This window comes from Stenella coeruleoalba (assembly GCF_951394435.1).
Source record: "Stenella coeruleoalba genome assembly, chromosome: 5".
Classification (NCBI taxonomy): domain Eukaryota; kingdom Metazoa; phylum Chordata; class Mammalia; order Artiodactyla; family Delphinidae; genus Stenella; species Stenella coeruleoalba.
Window position 1 is genome coordinate 32,344,575 of NC_137150.1, and position 23,366 is coordinate 32,367,940.

Sequence of the window (23,366 nt, forward strand, 5' to 3'; positions counted from 1 at the left end):
GCATACTGGTAGGTGGGATTGGTCCCCAAGCCAGCTGACTGTAAAGCCTGGCCATGACTGCTGTGGGCAGGCATAGCCTATCTTTAATTATTCAATATTTCAATCACATACAAATACACCATTTTTAAGCATAGTGAAAATTACATAATTATTGCAAGAACAAATTCTAAATTTTCATTAACTAGAATGAATACACTAGGCAAATACAGCAGTCACTAGCCACACGTAGCCACTGAGCACCTGCATCATGGCTAGTCCAAATTGAGATGTACTCAAAGCGTGAAGTACACACTGAATTTCAAAGACTCAATTTTTTAAAAACGTGAATGTAATAATATTTTTGACAAACTCAGATAAACAGAATATATTAATTTTGTTTCTTTTTACTTTTTTAATGTGACTGCTAGAAAATTTTATACATAGGTGGCTCATATTTCTATTGGACAAAGCTACACTACAGTATCTCAAGACTACCTCTTTCCAATATGAAGAGAGTCAGAAATAAAAATATAAACGTTATAAAATAATGATTATTTCTCTTAAATATCTGGTGTTAGAGGTATCTTAAGGCTAATATATTTTTAAACCTTTTTTTCCCCACTAACCACTGCCACTAATTTTTTGCACCAGAAACCAGAGTTTCCTCTTATTAATATAATATATAGCATCCTAACTATTCTAGTGGAGTGGGGTAGAATTATTTCAACAACATAAATCACAACAGAGGTGGTTAAAAGTAAAGAAATAATTAAGAAAGCAATTTATGTCAAGGAGATAAAAACAAAAACCGAGGGTGGGCAGCGAAAGTGTGAAAATAGTTTGGAAGGGCTGGGGATTGGGGGTTGAACACAAATCCTCCCCTGGCTTTGTGGTATGTAATCCTGGGACTTCAAGAAAATAACTTTTCCATATAGTGAGATTACTGAGAAGAATATGATACAAAGCAACAGGGTTTTTTATTTTCCAAAGGATCTCAACATGAAGTTATGGCCACTGCAGGCATCAATTTTTACGAAGCTTCCCATCAGAGTCAACTCCAAATGTGTCAGTGCAGGCCACAGCTCTGCAGTATTTCCACTAAGTAGCAGCTTGAAGAGCCAGCCCATTAACAGTACAGCTCCCAGTAAGACCTTCTTATCACTGTTGTGTCTCTGTCACCATAAACTTTTAAACAGTGGGTCTGAGCCAATTCAATTAACTCTGTGATAAATCTACCAAGACAACAGATTAACGTTTGAGTTAGGATCATCTTTTCCTCATAAGGAAAATGGTGCTTTTAAAAATATAACATATATTCAAACCTACAAATATACATATATAATTGAACAGAGGATCTAAAACTAACTTGAACAATATCACATAGCTCATCTAAATATTTCAAAAGGAAAACATATACAATGCAGCCTTTACTTTTCTCACATACTATGAATAAGCTAAGTATTTTACACTCTGTGTTGGCTTAATACTTTTAATTTTTTTTTTCAAATGTTCTTATGTTCTCTAAGATTTCCCTGAATGTTTCCTTTTCACTCTTATATTATTTGAGCAGGAGGGAAAGGAGCAAGTGATTCTTTGACCTCTAAACAGAAAAGACCTTATGTTTTAGTGACTATACTGATATTTTCCTATGCTTATAATAACCATCATTCTGTCTTTGCATCTAATAATTGTCATGTTGTTTAACAACTGTACTTTTAAATTTAATACATTTTAATATTTGATAAAAGAAACATCACCTTTACCCTTCTTTTTAAAAATGTTGCCTAGTACCATTCATTTATCCTTCCATATGAATTTTAGAATCATTCTGTAAAGTTCTCAAAATGTAACAGTCAACAAATTATGTGGATAACCATTTGGAAAAAGACAAATATAGATTCCTACCAAATTCCTTATACCAAAATAATTTTCAGATCAAATATATTAAGAAGAAATTATAAAGCATTAGAAGAAATCTTGGCTTAGTAAGGATTTATAGTATGACAACCAAGATAAAAACCTTAAAAAACTAATAGAATGAAGCCATTCTAAACAATTGTTTATAAAACAATTGTATTTCCATAAAAATTACTAAGCAGAATTAAGGTAAACTGGGAAAACACACACAATTGCAATGAAACAGCAAAGGGTTAATATATTTAATGTAGGAAGAGCTCTTTCAAAATAGTAAAATATAAATATCCTTAAAAAAATGAGCAAAGAATTTAAATGAAGTTGTGGCCACCTCTGTTGGAGGACAGGGCTCTAAGTTGATTGTGTAATAGATAATGCACTTTCTCAATGGCTCTACAGTCATTATTAACATGTCTTCCTTCCTCCCCACAAGGACATAAGGTCATTTCTGTCCTTCAAGTTTGAACAGTTAATAAATCAGAGAATCCAAGGGGTATGTTCTATTTCCCAGGAATGATTGACACTTTGGTGCTGGGGTTTTATGGGGGGAGAGGGTAGTTTTTGTTTAGCTTGTGTGGGATTGTGTGGGAGGGGAAGTTTTGATTGTTTCTTTTTTCTTTTCTTCTGTGAGCTGTTGACGCCTGAAGTAGAACAAGTACGTCTTCAGGTAAAGAGAAGGATTTCTCAACCCACTTTCTGTGATGTCAGACTATTGGAGAAACCCTTTCAGCTGCTTTCCAGATGTACCTAAATTCAGTCAGATATTTTGGATTAAGAAACCTGAAGTCCTGACAGATCATATACTCCAAGGAAATACATCAGGGACAGATAATTGGCTGAAAACACTGAGGCTTCAATGTGACACATTTTTATAGAACATTTCTACCAGGGGGTACTGACTTGATTTCTCCTACAAGGACCACACTGCCTTTGTGTTTAATGTAATGCAATCTGTGTACCTTCTAATAATATATCTGCAAAATTTTCTCATTTTTATAAAAATTCATGCCAGTAAGCTAGATGTTGAATATATGTAAGCAGCATTTGGTAACTGTGCTAAGAGGCTACACAAGTGCATTACTGGTTTAAAATTTTTTTTTTTTTAGTTCTGATTTGGTTGGATAAGGTTTCATTATGACCTCTTCTGGGTCTCAGGCTCTAATGCTTGGTTGAAATAGAAGAAAATATAGTGGTTTTTGAAAATCAGTGTATTGTGACTTGAACTGCTATACATTCTTCCACACAATATGTCAGAGTGATTAGTGCTTTGTACATTTAGACATTTTTATTTTATTGTTCTGAAAGAAAAAATATACTGAGTTTATAGAAAGTATTCTCCTAATTAACAAAGTTTAAAATATTATCTCTACTGATTAAAATTACAACAGATTTTGATAAATAAAATAACCAGAAAAAAGAGCAAAGAACATAAATAATTTACAAAAGAATGGAAATAGCCATAAGTAGATGAAAAAAAATGCTCAATCTCATTCATAATTAAAGAAATACAAATTAAAACAAATAATCAGATACCATTTTTTCCACCTATCAGATTGACAAAGACAAGCCTAAAAGTAGGAGAAATTTTAAAAAATAATAAAATAAATAATAGTGCCCAATACTGAGAGTGGGAGGAAATGGACAATATTGAGAAAGTGTGAGGAAATGGACATTCCCAAACACTGCTGGTGAAAGTGTGTATCAATGCACCTTTGAAGAGTACTTTGACAATATATATCAAAATCTTTAAGAATGTATGACTACTCTGATGCAGCAATCTCACTTCTAGGGTCATTTCCTAAGAAAATAAATGGACATATACTCCTAAATATTTAAATAAGGATGTTCACCCATGCACTACTTATAAGAGTGAAAAAATAAAAAAACTGTATGTTCCACAACAAAAGATTGGTTATATAAATGAAGACATTTAATGGTAGATTGAACTTCTATACAATCATTATGACTCACATTTGTTGACATGTATTTAAAAAGGAAAATTTTTAACTTGTGAAAATTAAATAAAATATTGCATTATAAAGTGCTTATTAGCATACTGCCTGTCACATTGTAAGCATATAATTTACATTTTCACATTATGTTTTATGGAAAATTTCAAACGTATACAATATGGAAAGAGTAAGATGATGAACCCCTATATATTCATCACCTAGCTTCAACAATTATCAACATTTTGCCATTCTTAGTAATTTTTTAAGTTTGCAACTATTCCTCTCTTCCCATACACACACATACAGTGTTTTTCCTACCAAATGTACATGAATGCAATGTACACAGCATACAAGCACAGAAAAAGTCAGAAGAAACTTACATGCAAATGTTAACCATGGTAAATCTCTAAAGGATAGAATTATGAGTAATTTTATTTAATTCTCATTTCATCTACATTTTCTCATTTTTCTAAAATGAACATGTATTATGTCATTTTAATAGCTGACTAAAAGAAAAAAATCAAGCAAATATATGACTCAAAGAGTGAGAAGTTATTCTGAACTCCATTTTTTTTTTTTTTTGGTTATGTGGCTTGAGGGATCTTAGTTCCCCGACCAGGGATTGAACCTGGGCCCAGAGCAGTGAAATCACTCAGTCCTAAACACAGGACCGCCAGGGAATTCCCTGAACTCCACTTTTAGATGTTAAAAAATACAGAAGAAAAAACTTTACATCAAATTTTTTTTTAAATTGAGGGGAAGTGTGGATGTTGATATCCATTTATCCAATCTGCAAGACTTTCTACCTTTATTGTTCAATGGTGATTCACATATCAACAAAATGCAATGTTTCAACCTTAACTGGAGGCCAAGACATTATTTCACACAACTCAGGAAATTTGAACAGACTAGATATTAAATTATTTAAGAAGTTATTTCGTCTGTTAATGTGACTCTGGTATGTCTATTTTTTTTAAGTCCTACCTGTTGGGAAATAAGACAATGTCTGTGATTTGCTCTATAATATTCCAGCCAAAAGTAAAAAGTAGGGAAGGATGAAACAAAATTGGCAAAATGAGTTGTTGCTCGAAGAGTCTTAGTCTTGCAAGCTGAAAAAGTTCTAGAGATTTGTTACACAACAAGAGGCATATAGTTAACACTACTGTACTCTTTAAAATGGTTAAGATGGTAAGTTTTAATGCTTTTTACCACAATTTTTTAAAAGATTGGCAAAATGATAACTATTATTGCTGGGTAATGAGTATACAGAAATTCATTTTTTAAAAAGATTTTAAATGAGGACCACAAGGGAGAAAGAAATATAAGTAACATTTTTTACTTAATCAGAGCAGTTTTAGTTTAAAGAAAACTATCAGAAGAATAATTCAAATACCTTTAAGTAGGGAAAACAAACGTTGGCTTTTTAAAGGCATCTTACTCTAGCCCCAGCTAAATTATGGTAAATAAAAATCTCATTTTTACTAACAATGAAGCTTTAATTATGCTGAGTAATCACAATAGTAATTTGAAAAAAGGATCTACAATCAACAATAAGCATACTACATAGATGAATAATTGAGAACTTAAAAACCAGGACTCAATTTTCTATTTTGCCAATCTGAGGCCTACAATATCTTACAGCTATTTATGTTTATACAGTGCTTTAGCATTCAGGCCAAAAAACGCTGGTCTAGACATCCAGGATTTTACTGGCCCACTCTGGCTGCATAGCTTGCTGCAGCCTAGTAAATAATTTTGTTCCTTGAGATTGCTATCGGCCCCTCTTGCCATTCTGAGTAGACTCACTAACAGCAGAGCCATTTGTGGTAGTTTACTAGCCTGCTGATATTTCAGGGGGGATGATTAAAAGCCAATATATTACTGAGACTTAGAGCAGCAAATAATACAGATTGTTTCTTAAAAAAATTTTTTTTAGAGCTTCTCTCTAGCTCTCTTAACTTCTCCAGTAATTCTCTCTTCTACAAAACTGAGATAACTACCAACCTTGACAAATTATCATGGTATTAAACAGATAACATATAACTATATATTCTAGATAACTACATTTAGCAGAAGCACTGAGACAGTGTCTAGCACACAGAAGATGGTCACAAATATTCACTACCCTCTATTTTCATTTCCCTTTTGATCTTGGTTTTTAATTGAAAAAGCAAACAAACTGAATACGTTCTAAGAAGAAAGTTCCTAAATTGGGTAGCTAATTTTTTGTTTTGTTTAAGCCATTACTTTTTCATTAAAAAACAGTTTCTAGTAGTGTTCTAAGAAGTGTTTCTGTTGCCACAAAGATACTGCTTTTAGTTAGTGTGAATCTTTCAATATTTGTGTCCAAACAGGTGGACTGGCCGAAGCTCCCTGGCTGAGGGACCTCAGCCAAGGCACTCCGAACTATCAGAGATGGAACAAGACACAGACAGAAGTGGAACCAAGGCAAGAGCCAGAAACAGCCAGAATAAGTAAGCCAGAGCCAGAAAGAAATGGAAAAGGAGACAGAGAGAGCAGAGGTAGAAAGAGAAAAGGAGAGAGGGAGAGACCAAGATTAGGAGAGTGAAACAAATGTGAGTGTGGAGTGATCATGAGAATGCAAGACAGTGACAGAGTGAGAGAGCAAGAAAGAGCACGAGTGAGGAGTTAGGAACTGCTGAGAAAAGCAGCAAGCAAGGGAGCAAGAGGGCGTGGGGATGTGGGTGGACATGGTGAGCACATGCGCACAGCATTAAGCCTGCTCAAATTTAATCAAAACCTCTCTGCCTCTCATTATCCCAAAATGTCTTAAACTTACCTGAATTATCTCTGATTGTTCAGCCAGAGCCTTCCTTTGAGCCTCCAGAGAAGATACCTGTTGCTGATAAATCAAGCGCTGCTTCTCCCAGTCCAGTGATTTCTGACGAAATTCCTGAAGAAGCAATTAAGGTACTTAACTTCTAAGTGCTTCCCCTTGCTGTCACTACTTTCCAGATTCACTTTTACTTTAATTGTTCCCCAGGTCCCTGGGTACACATGCACCTTTCTCCACAGCAGGAGCCCCATTACTCACTTAACTGATAGAACTATAGAGTAATACTAAATTCCTTACATACTGTGCCTCTGGAGATCTGTCTTTCTAAATTTAACACCCTAATGGTGAAGAGTATGAAACACAGATGCTAAATACTGGATTCATGATTTTCAAAGATCTGCTGCCACCTAAGGGTTGCTAATAATTTTTTTAGTGATTTTTCAGAAAACTGATGCTAAGATAATGAAAATTTCAAAATATGATTACAGATACCCCTCACTGCCCAAATTCTTGATATCCAAACCCAGGAACTGAACAGATTCAATTAAATTTTCAGATAAATCCCTGGGTAGCCCAATTCTTATCAGTGTCTAAAACTCAGGAACCAAATAGATTCAGTTAACACAGTATCCTTTGATATCCAAATTTTTATTATCTCAACAGAACTGCAAAGACATGAATAACAAGAAATATCTGTATTAAATTTTAACAGCTATCTGTAACCCAAAGCCAAACAGTTCAAAATCAATGATGGATCAATAGTAACTTCAAGTTGCACAATCAAGAAAATGAGCCCAGTATTTATGAAAATGAGGCAAACCAAAGAGAAAGGAAACTCAGTCTTTCCATCACTGTCCTCCAGGAGCCTCAACTCCAGAAGTCTCATGCTAGCTTAGGGTAATTACTGTTCACCAGCTGATACTCACTTATTCATTATTTCTACCATATACATGCCAGGTACTGTTCTAGGTGCTGGGGATACACTATTTAACAAAACAAAAATTCTAGCCCCACTCAATTGGAGGGAGATAGGCAACACATTCATTGTACAGTACCTTAGATAGTAATACAGTCACCCCTCAGTATCTGTGGGGGACTAGTTCCAGGCCTCTGCAGATTCTAAAATCCACAGATGCTCACGTCCCTTATATAAAATGGTGTATTATTTGCATATAACCAATGCACATCCTCCCATATACTTGAAATCATTTCTAGATTACTTATAATACCTAATACAATGTAAATGCTATGTAAATAGTTGTAAATACAATGTAAATGCTGTGAAAATAGTTGCTTGTGCATGACAGATTCAAGGTTTGCTTTCTGGAACTTTCTGGAATTTTTTTTCCCCAGAATATTTTAGATCCATGGTTGGTTGAATCCATGGATGCGGAACCCACAGATACAGAAAGCCAACTATACCTGTTTTGGGGAAAACAGAGCATGAAGTGCTCAGAGTTGGGGGCTGCAATTTTAAAAAGGAGTGGCCACATTGAGTAACATTTAAGTAAACACCAAGGGAGACAGGGATGAAGTTATACTATTCTGGGAAGAGGGAACAGCAAGTACAAGGCCTTGAAGTGGAAGCATCCTGGTATGTTCAAGGATGAGCAAGGAGGTTGGTGTGGCTGGAATGAGTGAGTAAAAGGAAAAAAAGGAAGAGAAAGGTCAGAGTTAACAGGTGGTGAAACTACATAGGTCATTATGATAACTTTGTCTTTTAAGAGAAGCTACTGGAAGGTTTATGTACAGGAGAGGACATGATTTGACTTACATTAAAACAGAATCATTCTGGCTATTGTGCTGGGAAAAGAGAAATCAAGGGTGACTCCAAGGTTTTTAGGCTTGAGCAATCTGAGGAATGGAGTTGCCATTAACTGAAACAGAAATGGTGCTGGAAGATAGGAGAGAAAAAAATCAGGACCTTTATTTTGGACATGTCAAGTTTGAGACAGCTTTAGACATTGGAGATGTGAAACAGGAGGTTGGAAATTATTCTGTAGCAAAAAGGAGAGGTCAGGACTAGATATACAAATGTGGGAATTATCAACATATACACAATGCTTAAAACTATGAGACTGAATGATATCACCAAGGGAGTGGGCCTAGACAGAAAAAAGAAGAGTACAATGACACAATCGTGAGGTGTTCCAATGCTAAAAGGTTGGGGAACAAAAGAGACTGAGAAAGAGTGGCAAACAAGTTAGGAGAAAACCCAGGAAAGTGCAATCGTTCTCCAAGCCAAATCCAGAAAGAGGTGTAAGGAGGACGGAGACCAGCTGGGTCCAGTGCTGCAGACAGGATGGGGAAGATGAGGGCTGGCCACAGGCTTGAGTAATGGGGAAGTCACTGGTGACCTCCATGCAAATAGCTTCTGCAGAGAGAGGGGGCAAAAGCCTTACTGAGTGGGTGTAAGAAAAATGGAAGGAAAGGAACTGGAGACAAGTATAGGTACATAAAGTAGTTTAGTTATAAAATGAAGGAGAAAAATGGGGCAGTATCCAGAGTATGAAGAGAGAGGTCAAGAAAGGATATTTAAGAGGGGCTAAGTTTGCATGTTGGTGGAAAATATCCAGTAGGGAGGAAAAACCTGATGATGCAGAAGAGAGGAGCATTTCTAGAGTGATGTCATGGATAGGGAATAGGGAGAGCATGGACAGTCCCTCCAGCAGGAAGGCAGAGTATACGGGTGCAGTTGCAAATAGGCAGATAGACACAAGGCTGGAAGTTTGTGAAAATTATTTTCTATTTTCTCAATGAAATAGAAAGAAAGATCATCATCCAAAAGTGAGGATGTGGGGAAAAGTGTTGAAAATTCAAGAAAAGAGAACGTATGAAACAGTCATTATGGAAAGTAGGAGAGTGAGGGGAAATATAATATGATTCTGGGCAGCATGAGGACCCATTTGAGGTGAGTGACCATGAATTTAAAATGAGGCCAGTCAGCACGATTATATTTTTCTCCAGCCATGGTCTGCCACACGACAGGTAGAAAGTGGGGAGAATGCTGGATTTAATGAGAGTTACAGTTTTGCCAAGCAAAGGCGATGAAGTAAGAGAGAGCACAGAATTGAAGGGGAATATAAGGAGTGTAACCATGGGATGGAAGCTGGGTAAGGACTTGTAACTGAGGACACAAGGTAGAGACAGAGCAGTGACAAGTGGCAGGATCCAAGCACTTTAAGGGATGGGGGGTCAGGTGAGTATCGAGCATCAGGAGCCAGAGGGAGAGAGCTGAAAAGACAGGGATGGTAGTTGGAGAATGTGATGCTTAAAAATGTGATTCTAGGAGGGTTGCAAGTATTGGTAATGATAACACCTAAGGAAGGACAATGGCAAAAGGGAGAAGAGACAGATAGGAGATCAAAATATCCGTGGAGGAAAGAACACCAAGGAACTCAAAGACCACAGTATTATAAGCATCAACTCTGTGGATACTGAAATCCTCAAGAATTATGATAAGAGCAAGGTTGGAGAGAATGACAGTGAACTGGGAGCTGAAGTCTTTGAACAGGGGAGTAACCAGGGATCAGAAGATGACTAACTTTGGCGTATGTACACTGGTTGGTGGTATATGCTGATGACATGAAAATCAAAGATGGATTTTCTTGTTGGTGGGAATGTAAATTGATACAGCCACTATGGAGAACAGTATGGAGGTTCCTTAAAAAACTAAAAATAGAACTACTATACGACACAGCAATCCCACTACTGGGCACATACCCTGAGAAAACCATAATTCAAAAAGAGTCACGTACAACAATGTTCATTGCAGCTCTATTTACAATAGCCAGGACATGGAAACAACCTAAGTGTGCATCGACAGATGAATGGATAAAGAAGATGTGGCACATATATACAATGGAATATTACTCAGCTATAAAAAGGAATGAAACTGAGTTATTTGTAGTGAGGTGGATGGACCTAGAAACCGTCATACAGAGTGAAGTAAGTCAGAAAGGGAAAAACAAATACCGTATGCTAACACATATATATGGAATCTAAAAAAAAAAAACGGTCAGAAGAACCTAGGGGCCAGACAGGAATAAAGGTGCAGACCTACTAGAGAATGAACTTGAGGATACGGGGAGGGGGAGGGTAAGCTGGGACAAAGTGAGAGAGTGGCATGCACATATATACACTAACAAACGTAAAATAGCTAGTGGGAAGCAGCCGCATAGCACAGGGAGATCAGCTTGGTGCTTTGTGACCACCTAGAGGGGTGGGATACGGAGGGTGGGAGGGAGGGAGACGCAAGAGGCAAGAGATATGGGGACATATGTATATGTATAACTGATTCACTTTCTTACAAAGCAGAAACTAACACACCATTGTAAAGCAATTATACTCTAATAAAGATGTTAAAAGATGGAGTTTCTGAGGTACAAAGAAAAGACAATGGTCAGGAAGTGGTAATGGGGAACAAGAACATGAGGGGTTTTTCAAAAAAGACCCAGATTTCACTGAAGAGGGCTGGAGGGAAAGCAGTATCTGATTCTAAGCTCTTCAAATGTATAAAAATATTGAGATATAAAAAAATATTAAATGCAGAAATTAAAATTCTAGGTAGTAATAATATACTGGCATTTGGGGGTGACACGTCACTGAGTAGAAAAATTGTAAGTAATCACACAAAGATGTTGAACAATGTTTCTCAAATTAGCATTGGCTAGGGAAGCTAGATAAAATGCAGAGTCCTAGCTCGCATGCCATACAACTGGATCAAAATCTCTGAGAGCCTAAAGAGGGCCCTGGGTGACTCTTAGGTACCGTTGAGAACCAAGAGCATAGACAGAGGGGATCCAAGGGGAAAAAAGTGACAGCCTCGTGCTGCTCTTTCATCTACTCTTGGTGGTTTTAACCCACCACTCCCTTAACTCCTCTAGGGAATCAATATATACAATAATAATGGAGTTATTCAGTCTTAATAAAAACAAAGTCAGCAAAGGGGGAGGTAAGTGACTTACCATATCTAAATGGGAACTGACGATAAACAATCTGATATGCAGAGTACTCTGTACAAAAAAGCTTCAACACTTAGTACCTTCAACACTTACTAAGCCCCTACTCTGTTAGGTGATAAATAAGACAAGGACACTGCCCATGGAGGACAGCTAGTAACTGGTAGTCAATGTTCCTCAATATTGGCATTTTGGGTTCAATACTCCTTCCTGCGTGGAAAAGTCCCAGCCATGTTTAGTGTCCCTGGTCCCTGTGCCCTACACACCAGTTTCACTCCCAGCCATTCTGACAACCGAAACAATGTCTCCATACATTTCCAATGCCCTCAAAGGAGGGTACTGCCCTGTTGAGAGTTACTGATAGCTAGTAACCATCCTGGTGACAGGATGCACAGTGGATCACCCTCCCACCTTTGAAACAGCTCAGTAGTAGTCCTGGAGATGAGAGAAAATTGGTTTCAGGAAATAGCACTATTAGAAACAGCATTTTCCTACATGAAGGCTGACAATCACTATGAGCAAATCAGTACTATGAACATACCTCTATTTTTCCAGTTAATCTCTCAATTTCAGACCGATCTTCCCTGTGATTTCTGGCATTTCCTCTGAAGTCTCTTACATGTTTTCTCTGTAGCTTTTCATAGCTTCTCTTCAGTCTGCCTAACTGTAGACACAGTTATTTCTAGACTTAAAATTTAAGAATGTGTAAACAGTGCTGATACAACAAATTGGCATTATGAAAGCACGCATAGAGCCAACTAGTATCCCTGAAAATAGACAGCATGTCAGATAAAATAACAACTCAAAACTACATATAAAAAATAAACACCAGAAAAGAAATATATTGAGTCAAAGAAAAATAAAAGGAAAATATTTTATAAACAGAAGTTAATTTTTCTTACAATGTACAATCGCCTTGCACTTAGGAGCCCCTAAACCCACCCCCACAATAAAAGCAGCAAATAAAAACCCTGTCTCTCTTCTCTAGGCCTGTGGTTCTTGAACCATTCTCCTGAGGAACACTGAGTAAGTAAGCAAGAGAGGAGTACTGTGGAATTAAATGAAAATAAAAGCAGTTTTTTCCCAATCTGAAGAATAAAATTGAGTTAACTGATAGAATTTTCTTACTTTTCTTATCTATCCCAAAATGCTTCTGAAACCTTTGGATCCTCCATTATTTAAAATCTAGTAACTGATTCAACTTAAAAATTAAAACATTTAATATAAGCTTTTGATATCAGTATTTCATGGTATTATACAAAAATAGCTCTATTTCTTTCAGGTCCTCAACCAACAAACACATTTTAGAATCGCTGTTGTAGGTAGTATCAAACATATAAATAGGCAAGATTCTTTACCTGGGTTTAAGAACAGAGAAATGGATTTCCTCCCCTGCACCTCCCTTAGTATATATACATCCACTCTATGAAGTAGAAACTGGCTCGTTAACAAAATTCTCATGGGTTGAAGAGACAGAATTATACAACACATAACAGAATTAAAATCTTACTTCTTCATGTAGGTTCTTTAACTCCAGCTTATACTCTATGGCCAACTCTTGCTTGACTTTTTCATGTTCTTCAACCTGCTGACGCAACATTCCAACCTAAAAGCAGAGAGGTGGTAGCATTTTTCACTATTAGCATTGAAACAATAACCCTGAAACACAAAAATAGGAAATAACCTTTGTACTTATCTGTGAATACACATTCTCAACTGTACAATTTCTCAGGAAGTCAAATATCTAATTATTTAATAATCCATAACAATGCCAAAAAATGGAAAACGAGCAATTCTTCTAGAATTGCTAGGTTTAGAGAGAAACTTCCTCTTTATCAAAAAAAACCTCACAAAAAATTAAGAGAGATAAAGTTACAAGAACCTTGGAATCTAAAAATATGGAACAAAAATCTATAAGACTTCAAGAATAAATTCTATAAATCAAAGTACAGAATAGTAACATCAGACAGAAAGATAGCAGGAGACTTGTACCTGCTTTACCATTTACCCCACTTCAAAGAAAACCAGTTTCACCAGCCAGAGTGAGCATGTTATCCTAACCCATTTTTCAGTGGTTTGATGCCAGCCACAGCTAGCTCATGCCCAGCCCTCACTTCCATCACTATCCATCAGCATTTCTCTACATCTCTCAATAACCAGTTAGCATTTCATCTACTAATAGCTAGAAGGGAAAGGAAGAACTGGGAACAGTAAGTAGTAATCTCAATCACAATACAGAATGGTAATTTAAAAATAAAAAAACTGTAGATCTTAAAAGTTCTCATCACAAGAAAAAAAAATTTTGTGACTATGTATGGTGACAGATGTTACTAGACTTACTGTGGTCATCATTTCACAATATATACAAATATCGAATCATTACATTGTATAACTAAACTAATATAATGTTATATCTCAATTATACCTGAATTAAAAAATGCAAAAATAAAATTCTTATAAGAACAAGGAGTTAATGCAATTGCAATTAAAAATTCTAGTAGAATTCTTTTTTGGAACGAAAAAGTGATTCTGAAGTTCAAACCAGAGGAATGATTAAGTATAGCCAATAAAATAGAAAAAACTACTTAATTTTTTTTTTATTTAAATGAGTATTTACTGAATTCCTGGATAGGGAGAAATTCCTGGATAGGGAGAAACTCAAACCAGAGGAATGATTAAGTATAGCCAATAAAATAGAAAAAACTACTTAATTTTTTTTTTATTTAAATGAGTATTTACTGAATTCCTGGATAGGGAGAAACTGAGCTTAAAACTAATGAGTCATTTGAGAATGACAGATTTGACTCTGCAAAATATGGAACTTCTATATTTGAAAAAATTCCATTAAAATTAAAAATCAATAAACTGAGAAAAACATTTACAAAAGTATGTCAAAGGGTTTTTAGTATTTAGGTATCTTTTTGTAACTTGTTTCCACTATGTTCAAAGAACATACTCCATTATTTCAAGACTCTGAGTTGTGTCAAGATTTATCATATGGTCAGTTTTGGAAAGAGTTGCTTGTGCTAGAAAAAACCGTACACCACAGTTCTCTTGTGCAATGTTCTGTATATATAAATTAGGTCAAGTTTGTTGATCATGGTGCTCAAATCTACATCCTTACTGATATCTGTCTCTTGTTCCATCAGTTACTAAGAAAATTGGGTTAAAATCCCCAACTACAATTGTGGCTTCATCTATTCCTACTTGTAGTTCTGCCACTCTTTGCATACAGATAAGAGAAACAGAGAGAAATTTAAAATTAGAAACTTATAAATTCAGATTTTTTTTGGTCTTAGTTTGAGTTCTCCCAAAAGTGTAGATTTTAGGGCAGTTAGGTAATGGAGGTGATCCCAGGAAACACAGTAAGGAAATGAAGAGAGAGATCCAGGAAGGAAGGAAAGCCAATAAAGTGTGTTACTGAGCTGATTTCTGCAGTAAGTGCTGGAACCGCTCCCACAGGGAACTCACCAAGGAAGCAAACAGAATGTGTTTCAGAATTGTCCCTCTAAGGGATGGGAAGTTGGAGAGTTTATCCACCGATTCCAGTCCCTCCACTGCTTGAGGCTTGCCCCAGGAGTGTTAACTGCCCCCACAATCCCAGGTTTCACCTGAGCAGCTTTTAAGTTTCCAGAGAGAGAAGCACAGTGTAGTGAGATGCTGGCAGTACACAGTGAGCTGTATGTAATATCCAGGTGAAATGAGGGGGCAAGGAGGATGTGATACAGGCCAATAAGAATATCTGCTACAGTTACGTATACGGAGGTTTCATATTTTATCATTATGAAGTATTTCTCTTCACCTTTGGTAACGTTCACTGCTTCTGCTTCAAGTACAGTTTAGCTACACCATCTCTCTATTCAAAGTGTTTGTATGGTATATATTTTTTACATTTTACTTTCAACTTTGCTGTATCTTTATAAACATCAAATAATTGAGTTCAATTATCTTTACCCAGTTGGACAATTTTTATCTTTTAATTAAGCCATTTAGTACATTTACATTTACGGGACCTCTTTCGATTTATATCTATTGTCTTACTAAGTGCTATTTGTACTTAATAAGCTCTACGTTCCTATGTTCCTTTTTCTCTCCTTTCTTGCCTTCTTTGGGGCTGATAACTTCTTACTTCATTTTTCTCCTTCTGTTAGCTTAGAAGACATATACTCTATTAACATATTACTATATACTTTTAATGGTTCTCTCAAGACTAAAACTTAACTAATTAACACTAGATTTAACTAACGTTAATTAGATTAACATTAGCTAACATTAACATTAGTTTTACCAATTCCCAGGCAACCCAAGGACTACAGAAATACTTTAATTCCATTTACCGCCCCCCCAACTTGACTGAAATGCCATCATAATTCCACATATATGTTCAACTGAAGGCTCTTGTTGTTATATACAGTAAATATTTGTTTAGATTTACCCACATATTTACTGTCACCTTTCGTTTCTTCCTTTATCTCTTGAGCTTCCATCTGGGGTCACTTTCCTTCTGCCTGAAGAACATTCTTTTAGTATTTCCTTGGTGCAGGTCTCCTAGTGACAAATTCTCTCAATCTTTGTTGATCTGAAAATGTCTTGATTTCATCTTTATTCTGGGTATAGAATTTATTTCTGGTTTGGCAGGGAAGAAAGTCATTTCTTTGTGGACATGATTCTATTGTCTTCTGGCTTTCACTGTTTTAGCTGACAAGTCAGCTGTTAGAAGCCGTTTGTAGATCATCTTTTTTTCTTGGTAAATATCTGGTTTTGTTTTATTTTGTTTTCTTTGATAACTTTTCAGATGTCCTCTTTGTCTTTAGTTTTCAACCTAGGTATATAATTTTTTCTGTTTATCTTGCTTGAGGTTCTCAGATTTCTTAAGTACACGGCCTTCCTCACTTTTGGCAAAATCTCGGTCAATTTATCTTCAAATATTGCTTTAGCCCATTCTCACTTTGTTTTCTCCTTCAGGGATCCCCAAAACACTCATATTTGACCTTCTCACTGTATCCTCTTTTCTCTTATCCTCTCTTCTATATTTTCTATCATTCTGTCTGTGCTTTATTCCAAACATTTTCTTCTGTCATATCTTCCAGTTCACCAATTATCTCTTAATCTTAAAGGCCTTAATTTCGTTTATTCTATTTTTCAACATTATGATTTCCACTCATCTTTTAATAGTTTCCAATTTTTTCAAAAGATAAGAAATGCTCAATCTTATCTTTTATCTCCTTGAACACAGTAAACATAGCTATTGCAATTTCCTTTCCTTTTCTTTCTTTTACTTTCTTTCTTCCTGTGAAAACATCCTTCCTGGAGCTTGCCATTCTCAAATATTGGTAAGTTACTCTAGGCTACCTGTATAGCTGTCATCTTGGGAACTCCCTTCACCATTATTCTGGAGGCCTTCTGTGCTTTTCTGCTTTTTGCTTTTTTAAAAAATTCTCTGTCATCTTCTTTGTAAGTTTACTTCTCATTTTGGTAGAACATTCTTTTGAGATTTTACATGTCTGAAAATACCTTTATTCTCTTTTCACATCTGGTTGAAAGTTTGATTGGCTGTAGAATTTAGTAGTAAATTTCACTCAGGATGTTTTTAGTTAAATGTGAATCTTTCAGACTTTAACATTTGGTAATGGCAGGCTAGGTATTCTGGGCCAGTCCATACACTGAGGACAACTATATAAGTAAGATTTCTTAAAAACTGTGCCTGAAGTCAAGCGCTAACATGATAGGGAAGAATTACCAGGTCAGCATCTGGGCTAGGCTAGAGGTGGAGGGAGGTGAGCCCAGAGTTTGGGGCAAGTATTAACTGAAACTAGAGAAGGCAGCTGAAAGGATAAGAGGCCGAATGGGAGTTTTGATAACTTCAAGGGGCTAAGAGAATAAAAGATTTTGTGCCCAAGACAGCTCTGAACCCATCCTTGCTTTGAGTTGGGACCCTGAAAGGCTGTACCCTAGGAGTAAGAATGGGCCAGATGTAGAACAGGACTTCTTGAAATTGCCAATCAACTGCAGACATCTGAATCTCTGAAATCAGTTTAAGATGATCTTAAGAGAGTGCTAACGTCTGTCCCCAGGCATCTCCAAAGTGCTAGGGATTCCAGGAACTTGGAAAAAACAACCTAAACTTTCTCCAAAGGAAAAAAAAAAAAAAACACTATTCTGTGCCTTAAACTATTTCTTCAAATAATTTTACAAATACAGTGCTTGATAACCCACTCAGAAAGTAACCCTACACATACAAGGAGATAAGACAACAAAAGTGAAAAAAAAGTAGAAGCAATAAAAGAAAGAGATCCATGGCAAATCTAGATACTGGCATTATCAATTCTTCCTATCATTGAGAAGGTACTTTTTAAAAAAGCAAATAAAAATGAGACAGTTACTAATTCCCCAGAAAACAAAAACATTGCACAAGAAATAAGCTTGATTATTATTATGCTATCTGACTCAGTTGTAAATAATAATTACCATCTTAATGATATAAACACTAAATACTGACCTAACGAAAAATTAAGATATACAATTCTGGCAGGATGAGGGGATGGAAATTGTATATGAGAGCAAAGCCCTCAATTTTCATAGCAGCAAGTTATTAGATAAATAGTTAAAACTGAAAATTAAGAAGATTGCCATAAAATGTTATATAGAAATATGAAGAGAATAACAAAAAAAAGAGTAAAAGACACTGAAATGACTGCCTCAGAGAAGCAAGAATCCTAGGTTCAGAGGACTAGGGCAGATGATCACTGTTTTTTCTTACGAGCTTTGTAGAACCATTTTTCTTTTCATTTACTATGTAAGGCAAGCATAAATATAAAATGTGAAGAAAAGATTGTTTAATTTCATTTATTTACCAGAGTCTGGTTCTTAGTGGGCACGCAACAATATCTAAATTTCTTAAAGAAAAAGAGGAGGAAGAAAGAGCTTAATTGCTGAGAGCAAGAGATGGCATTAGAGAAATGGAAGAGAGGTTTGAAAACTGTCAGTATGGATGATATCGTTTTAACTACAATTTAGAGTTTTCAAAGTGGTTTCTTAAAACAGTAACTCAATCTTCACAACAACATGGGAACACAGGGATTATATCCTAATTTTACACATGATGAAATGGGCTCAGAGAGGTTAAATTATTTGTCCAAGGCCATTCAGCTGAGAAAAGGCACAGCCAGGACTCCAAATTCCTTACTTGTTTCATTAGCTCTACCTGCTCTATAGGGCATTAGAAGGTAACAGCAGCAGAAACGTCCATTAAAACCAATCCAATCCCAACAATGTAATCAGAAAACAGATCATTCACTTATGAAGCAAGTTGTTTATACTAGTACTCCTCCAAGTATGATCTGCAGATGGGCTGGAGCTGGTCACAACAGCAATCCAGTGTGAGATAAGAACCTTGAAGCAGAATGTAATCAACTATGTTACAAAACACAGTTTAGTGCAACTGACATTTTTATACAGCAAAACTTTCCGTGAAGTGAAGGATGCAATGTACTACTTTACATTCTGGTGCAATCCTTTCATCTCACCATGGACCTGTCATTTCAGTAGCACTGGTTTATACCATAGGATTAACTGCTTCTAGGACTGAAACTTTCAAACAAATAAAACTGACAAAAACTTAAAGCTCTATATTCTAGTTCTTCTATCATGTACTTTTCAAAGTAGATTATAAACATATTATTACCAATAACAGTGAAATTACAATTTCACAGACAAACTCTATGGAACAGATTCCTATAATTAGTATTTACCTCTAGAAATTTAATCAACTTCCAGCAACCCAATCAATGAAGCAGCAAATCATTGACAGCTACATTTCTAAACATCTTTTATGTCCCCAGGCCAAACCTGTAATCTTCAAATCTTTACCAAGGAATCTATCTACTCAATCTCTTTAATTCCTAATTCCTCTTTAAGGTATTAAGTACAGGCATACTTCAGAGATACTGCAGGTTCCTTCCAGATCACAATAAAGCAAATACTGTGATAAAATGAGTCACATGAATTTTTTTGGTTTCGCAGTGCATATAAATGTTATGTTTACACTGTACTGTAGTCAACTAAGTGTGCGAGAGTATTATGTCTAAAAAACAATGTATATATCTTAATTTAAAAACACTTTATTGCTAAAGAAAAAAATGCTAACCATCATCAGAGCCTTCAGTGGGTCATAATCTATATGTTGGTAGAGGATTTGAAATACTGCAAGAATCACCAAAATGTGACTCAGAGACATGAAGTGAGCAAATGCTATTAGAAAAAAGGTGCCAACAGACTTGTTCAACACAAGGTTGCCACAAAACTTCAATTTGTAAAAAAATACAATATCGGCAAAGCATTATAGAGTGAAGTGCAATAAAATGAGTAGTTTTATTACTGCATGTAGTGCAGTAATGCCCTTGACATCAAAACTAAGCTGCAGGAATAAGTTTCAACAGCCTCGGCATGAATATTCTCATGATCACACACACAGGAATTTCTTTAATGGGTTTCTAACAAAGTAAACAACTTAGATATCCACATACACAGTTGACGGTTTGAACTGTGCAGGTCCACTTATACATGGATTTTTTCGATAAATATGTACTACTGTACTACACCACCCAAAGTTGGTTGAATCTGCAGATTCAGAACAGATACAGATACAAGGGCCAACTGTAAAGTTATATGTAGATTTTCAACTGCATCGGGGATCAGTGCCCCTAGTTCACAGGTTGTTCAAGGGTCAACTGTACAGTGTTTTTTAACTAGGAAAGCACTATCACCTTAACTTTCTAAACAGAACTACTTTTGTTTTGCCCCAGGAGAAATAAAGAAGTAGTAACTAAAGTAACTTACCAAGGAGCACTGACCCTACCTAAATTACGATTTTTAAAAAATCAAATATGATTATCATTCCATGCACTTTTTTACCCACCTTCTATATCTTTTCATGAGGTCTAATTTTACTTTTTTTAATTTTTAAAAATTTATTTATTTATTTTTGGCTGCATTGGGTCTTCACTGCTGCACGTGGGCTTTCTCTAGTTGCAGTGAGCGGGGGCTAACCTTCTTGTGGTGTGTAGGCTTCTCATTGTGGTGGCTTCTCTTGTTGCGGAGCACGGGCTCTAGGCACGCGGGCTACAGCAGTTGTGGCGCACGGGCTTAGTTGCTCCGCGGCATGTGGGATCTTCCCGGACCAGGGCTCAAATCCATGTCCCCTGCATTGGCAGGCATATTCTTAACCACTGCGCCACCAGGGAAGTCCCATGAGGTGTAATTTTAAAATACATTCTCAAAAGTCTACCCAAATTTTAAAATAAATTCCAGTTTAGCAAGTGGCATTCTCAGAACACTGAATCTAAATCTAACACGGCCAATGTTACTATGTATGGTTGACCCTTGAACAACATGGTTGAACTACATGAGTCCACTTATATATGGATTTTTTTCCAATAAATACTATAGTACTACATGAATTCATGGATGTGGAATCTCAGATAAGGAAGATTGACTGTAAAGTTATATGTGGATTTTCGAGTGCATTAGGGGTTGATGCCCCCAACCCCCACATTGTTCAAGGGTCAACTGTACTGCTTTGACCCAATGTGCACATGGCCAATTGAGAGATTCTCTTGACAAGGAAAAAAACACTTTATGAAGCCTAACTCTTTCCTTGTGACATGAAACATTTCTAAAATATTCTTGATAAGTAAGTATCATCAACAAAATCTACCACTCACAGAAGCACCCCTGAAGAAGCTGAATGACAGCACTGGTGATCCTACTGGTAGGAAAGCCCATCCAAGTGGGGCTTGGGACCAGTGTTTCCCTACAACTCTTCCAATCCTTCTGAGATCAACATTGATGCCAGAAATTTAGGGGCAATTCTTGCACTTATATATGCTTTCTGCTTCCCTTCCAATATTCAATGTTCTTTTCACTGTACCAGCTAAATTAAGAGAAATCATCAGGGCTTCCCTGGTGGCGCAGTGGTTGAGAGCCACCTGCCAATGCAGGGGACACGGGTTCGTGCCCCGGTCCGGGAAGATCCCACATCTCGCAGAGCGGCTGGGCCCATAAGCCATGGCCGCTGAGCCCACGCATCCGGAGCCTGTGCTCCGCAACAGGAGAGGCCACAACAGTGAGAGGCCCGCATACCACAAAAAAAAAAAAAAAAAAAAAGAGAAATCAATTAGCAAATGTTATTAAACTTTTCCCCCAAATCACCAATAACATTGGGTGATGAGATCGCAAATAATATTTATTTTCCCCTTTTCTTTCTTTTTCCCTAATTGTTAACAAGTGCAAATATAAATTTTTTTTTTTTTTTTGCGGTATGCGGGCCTCTCACCTCTCCCGTTGCGGAGCACAGGCTCCGGACGCGCAGGCCCAGCGGCCACGGCCCACGGGCCCAGCCGCTCTGCGGCATGTGGTATCCTCCCGGACCAGGGCACAAACCCGTGTCCCCTGCATCAGCAGGCGGACTCTCAACCACTGTGCCACCAGGGAAGCCCACAAATATAAATTTTTTAAGAAGAGTTTTCTGAATTTTATTTTAAACCTAACCAAAAGAAGCCAATTATTGAATTTGGGGCTTAACTTTTTACACTAGTCATACAATGAGGCCAAAAACAATGTTTGCTAAACTCGGTGATTATTAACATAGGCATGTAATAGAATGAAGGTTTTTACAAAGATCATGTGACACCCTTCACATTTTCTTAAAGAAGTTATTGTATGTATTACATGTGACCAAGGTAACATGATCCTTGAAATAAATATTAACACTCATGCATTTTCACCAATGAATTCTTCTTCTGAAAGAAACCATCAGAATTTGACACACAAATGCTTTCTGACACACAAATTTGACACACAAATGCTTTCTTTGCATTATGAAAAAGACAGTATCACCAGTTCAAGACGGCAGTGTAGGAAGATACTGAACTCACCTCCTCCGACAGACTCACTGGATCTACAGCTAAATATGGAACAATTTCTTCTCGAAAAAAGAACCTAAAGGCTGGCTGCGTGACGACTACACATTGGGTAAAAGAGAAGAAAACCATACAAAAGCCTGTAGGGGAGATGGGGACACAATCTCACCATAAACCTCACCCCTGATTTAGCAACCAACAACCAGAAGGGAACTCAAAACTCCCTGAGGAGCAAAGGATTCAGACCCCACATTGGGCACCCCAGCTTTTAAGACATGCACTTGACAGATAAGCCCCCAAAACATCTAATTTTTGAAAACCAATGGGTCTTGTGTCCCAAGACCCACAAAATGATAGTGATGAGAAACACCTCTTAGAGGGCTCATGTGCTTGGACTCACCCACCCCAGAGTCCAGCTCAGAGACAGCCAATCATACCTAGACTTAAAGTGAATAAGGCTCACCTGCTTATATTAAAACCTCCATCAGAGGGGCAGGAATCTAGTTCAACACACATATCTAGAAGCCTGCTGGAACGCTCTGGGAACAAAGACTGGCAGGCACTGCCTTTGCTGTGCTCCAGAGCACCAGTATCTCTCAGCAGGGAGCTTTTACACACATCAGGTGTCCTGACTTTTACAGCTGCTACCCAGGATATGATTCTTGGTTACCTGGCTCTGGAGGCCAGGGGAGCTTGTGTTCTGGGTCCCAAGGAACTGTAATAATTGGTGTCACCCAGAAAGGAGCTCATGCCCCTGTCTGGTGCCTGGATTTTTGTGACTGATGCTAGGGAACACCTCTACATCAACTGGCTCTGGTGGTCAGTGGGGCTTATACTCATAGGT

At 36.9% G+C, this 23,366-nt stretch overlaps 1 protein-coding gene across 5 annotated transcripts in view; it reads right to left on the reverse strand.

The window, feature by feature from the left end:
- CEP63 (centrosomal protein 63) overlaps window positions 1-23,366 on the reverse strand; it is a 73,537-nt gene that overhangs the window by 36,675 nt on the left and 13,496 nt on the right. For all 5 annotated transcript variants that reach the window (XM_079921828.1, XM_079921830.1, XM_079921826.1 and 2 more), the window contains exons 4-6: window positions 13,114-13,209; window positions 12,145-12,267; window positions 6,646-6,759 (exon numbers count right to left, since the gene is read on the reverse strand). In XM_079921828.1, coding sequence (XP_079777954.1) covers window positions 6,646-6,759; window positions 12,145-12,267; window positions 13,114-13,209 — 333 coding nt within the window. The remainder of the gene's footprint in view (window positions 1-6,645; window positions 6,760-12,144; window positions 12,268-13,113; window positions 13,210-23,366) is intronic.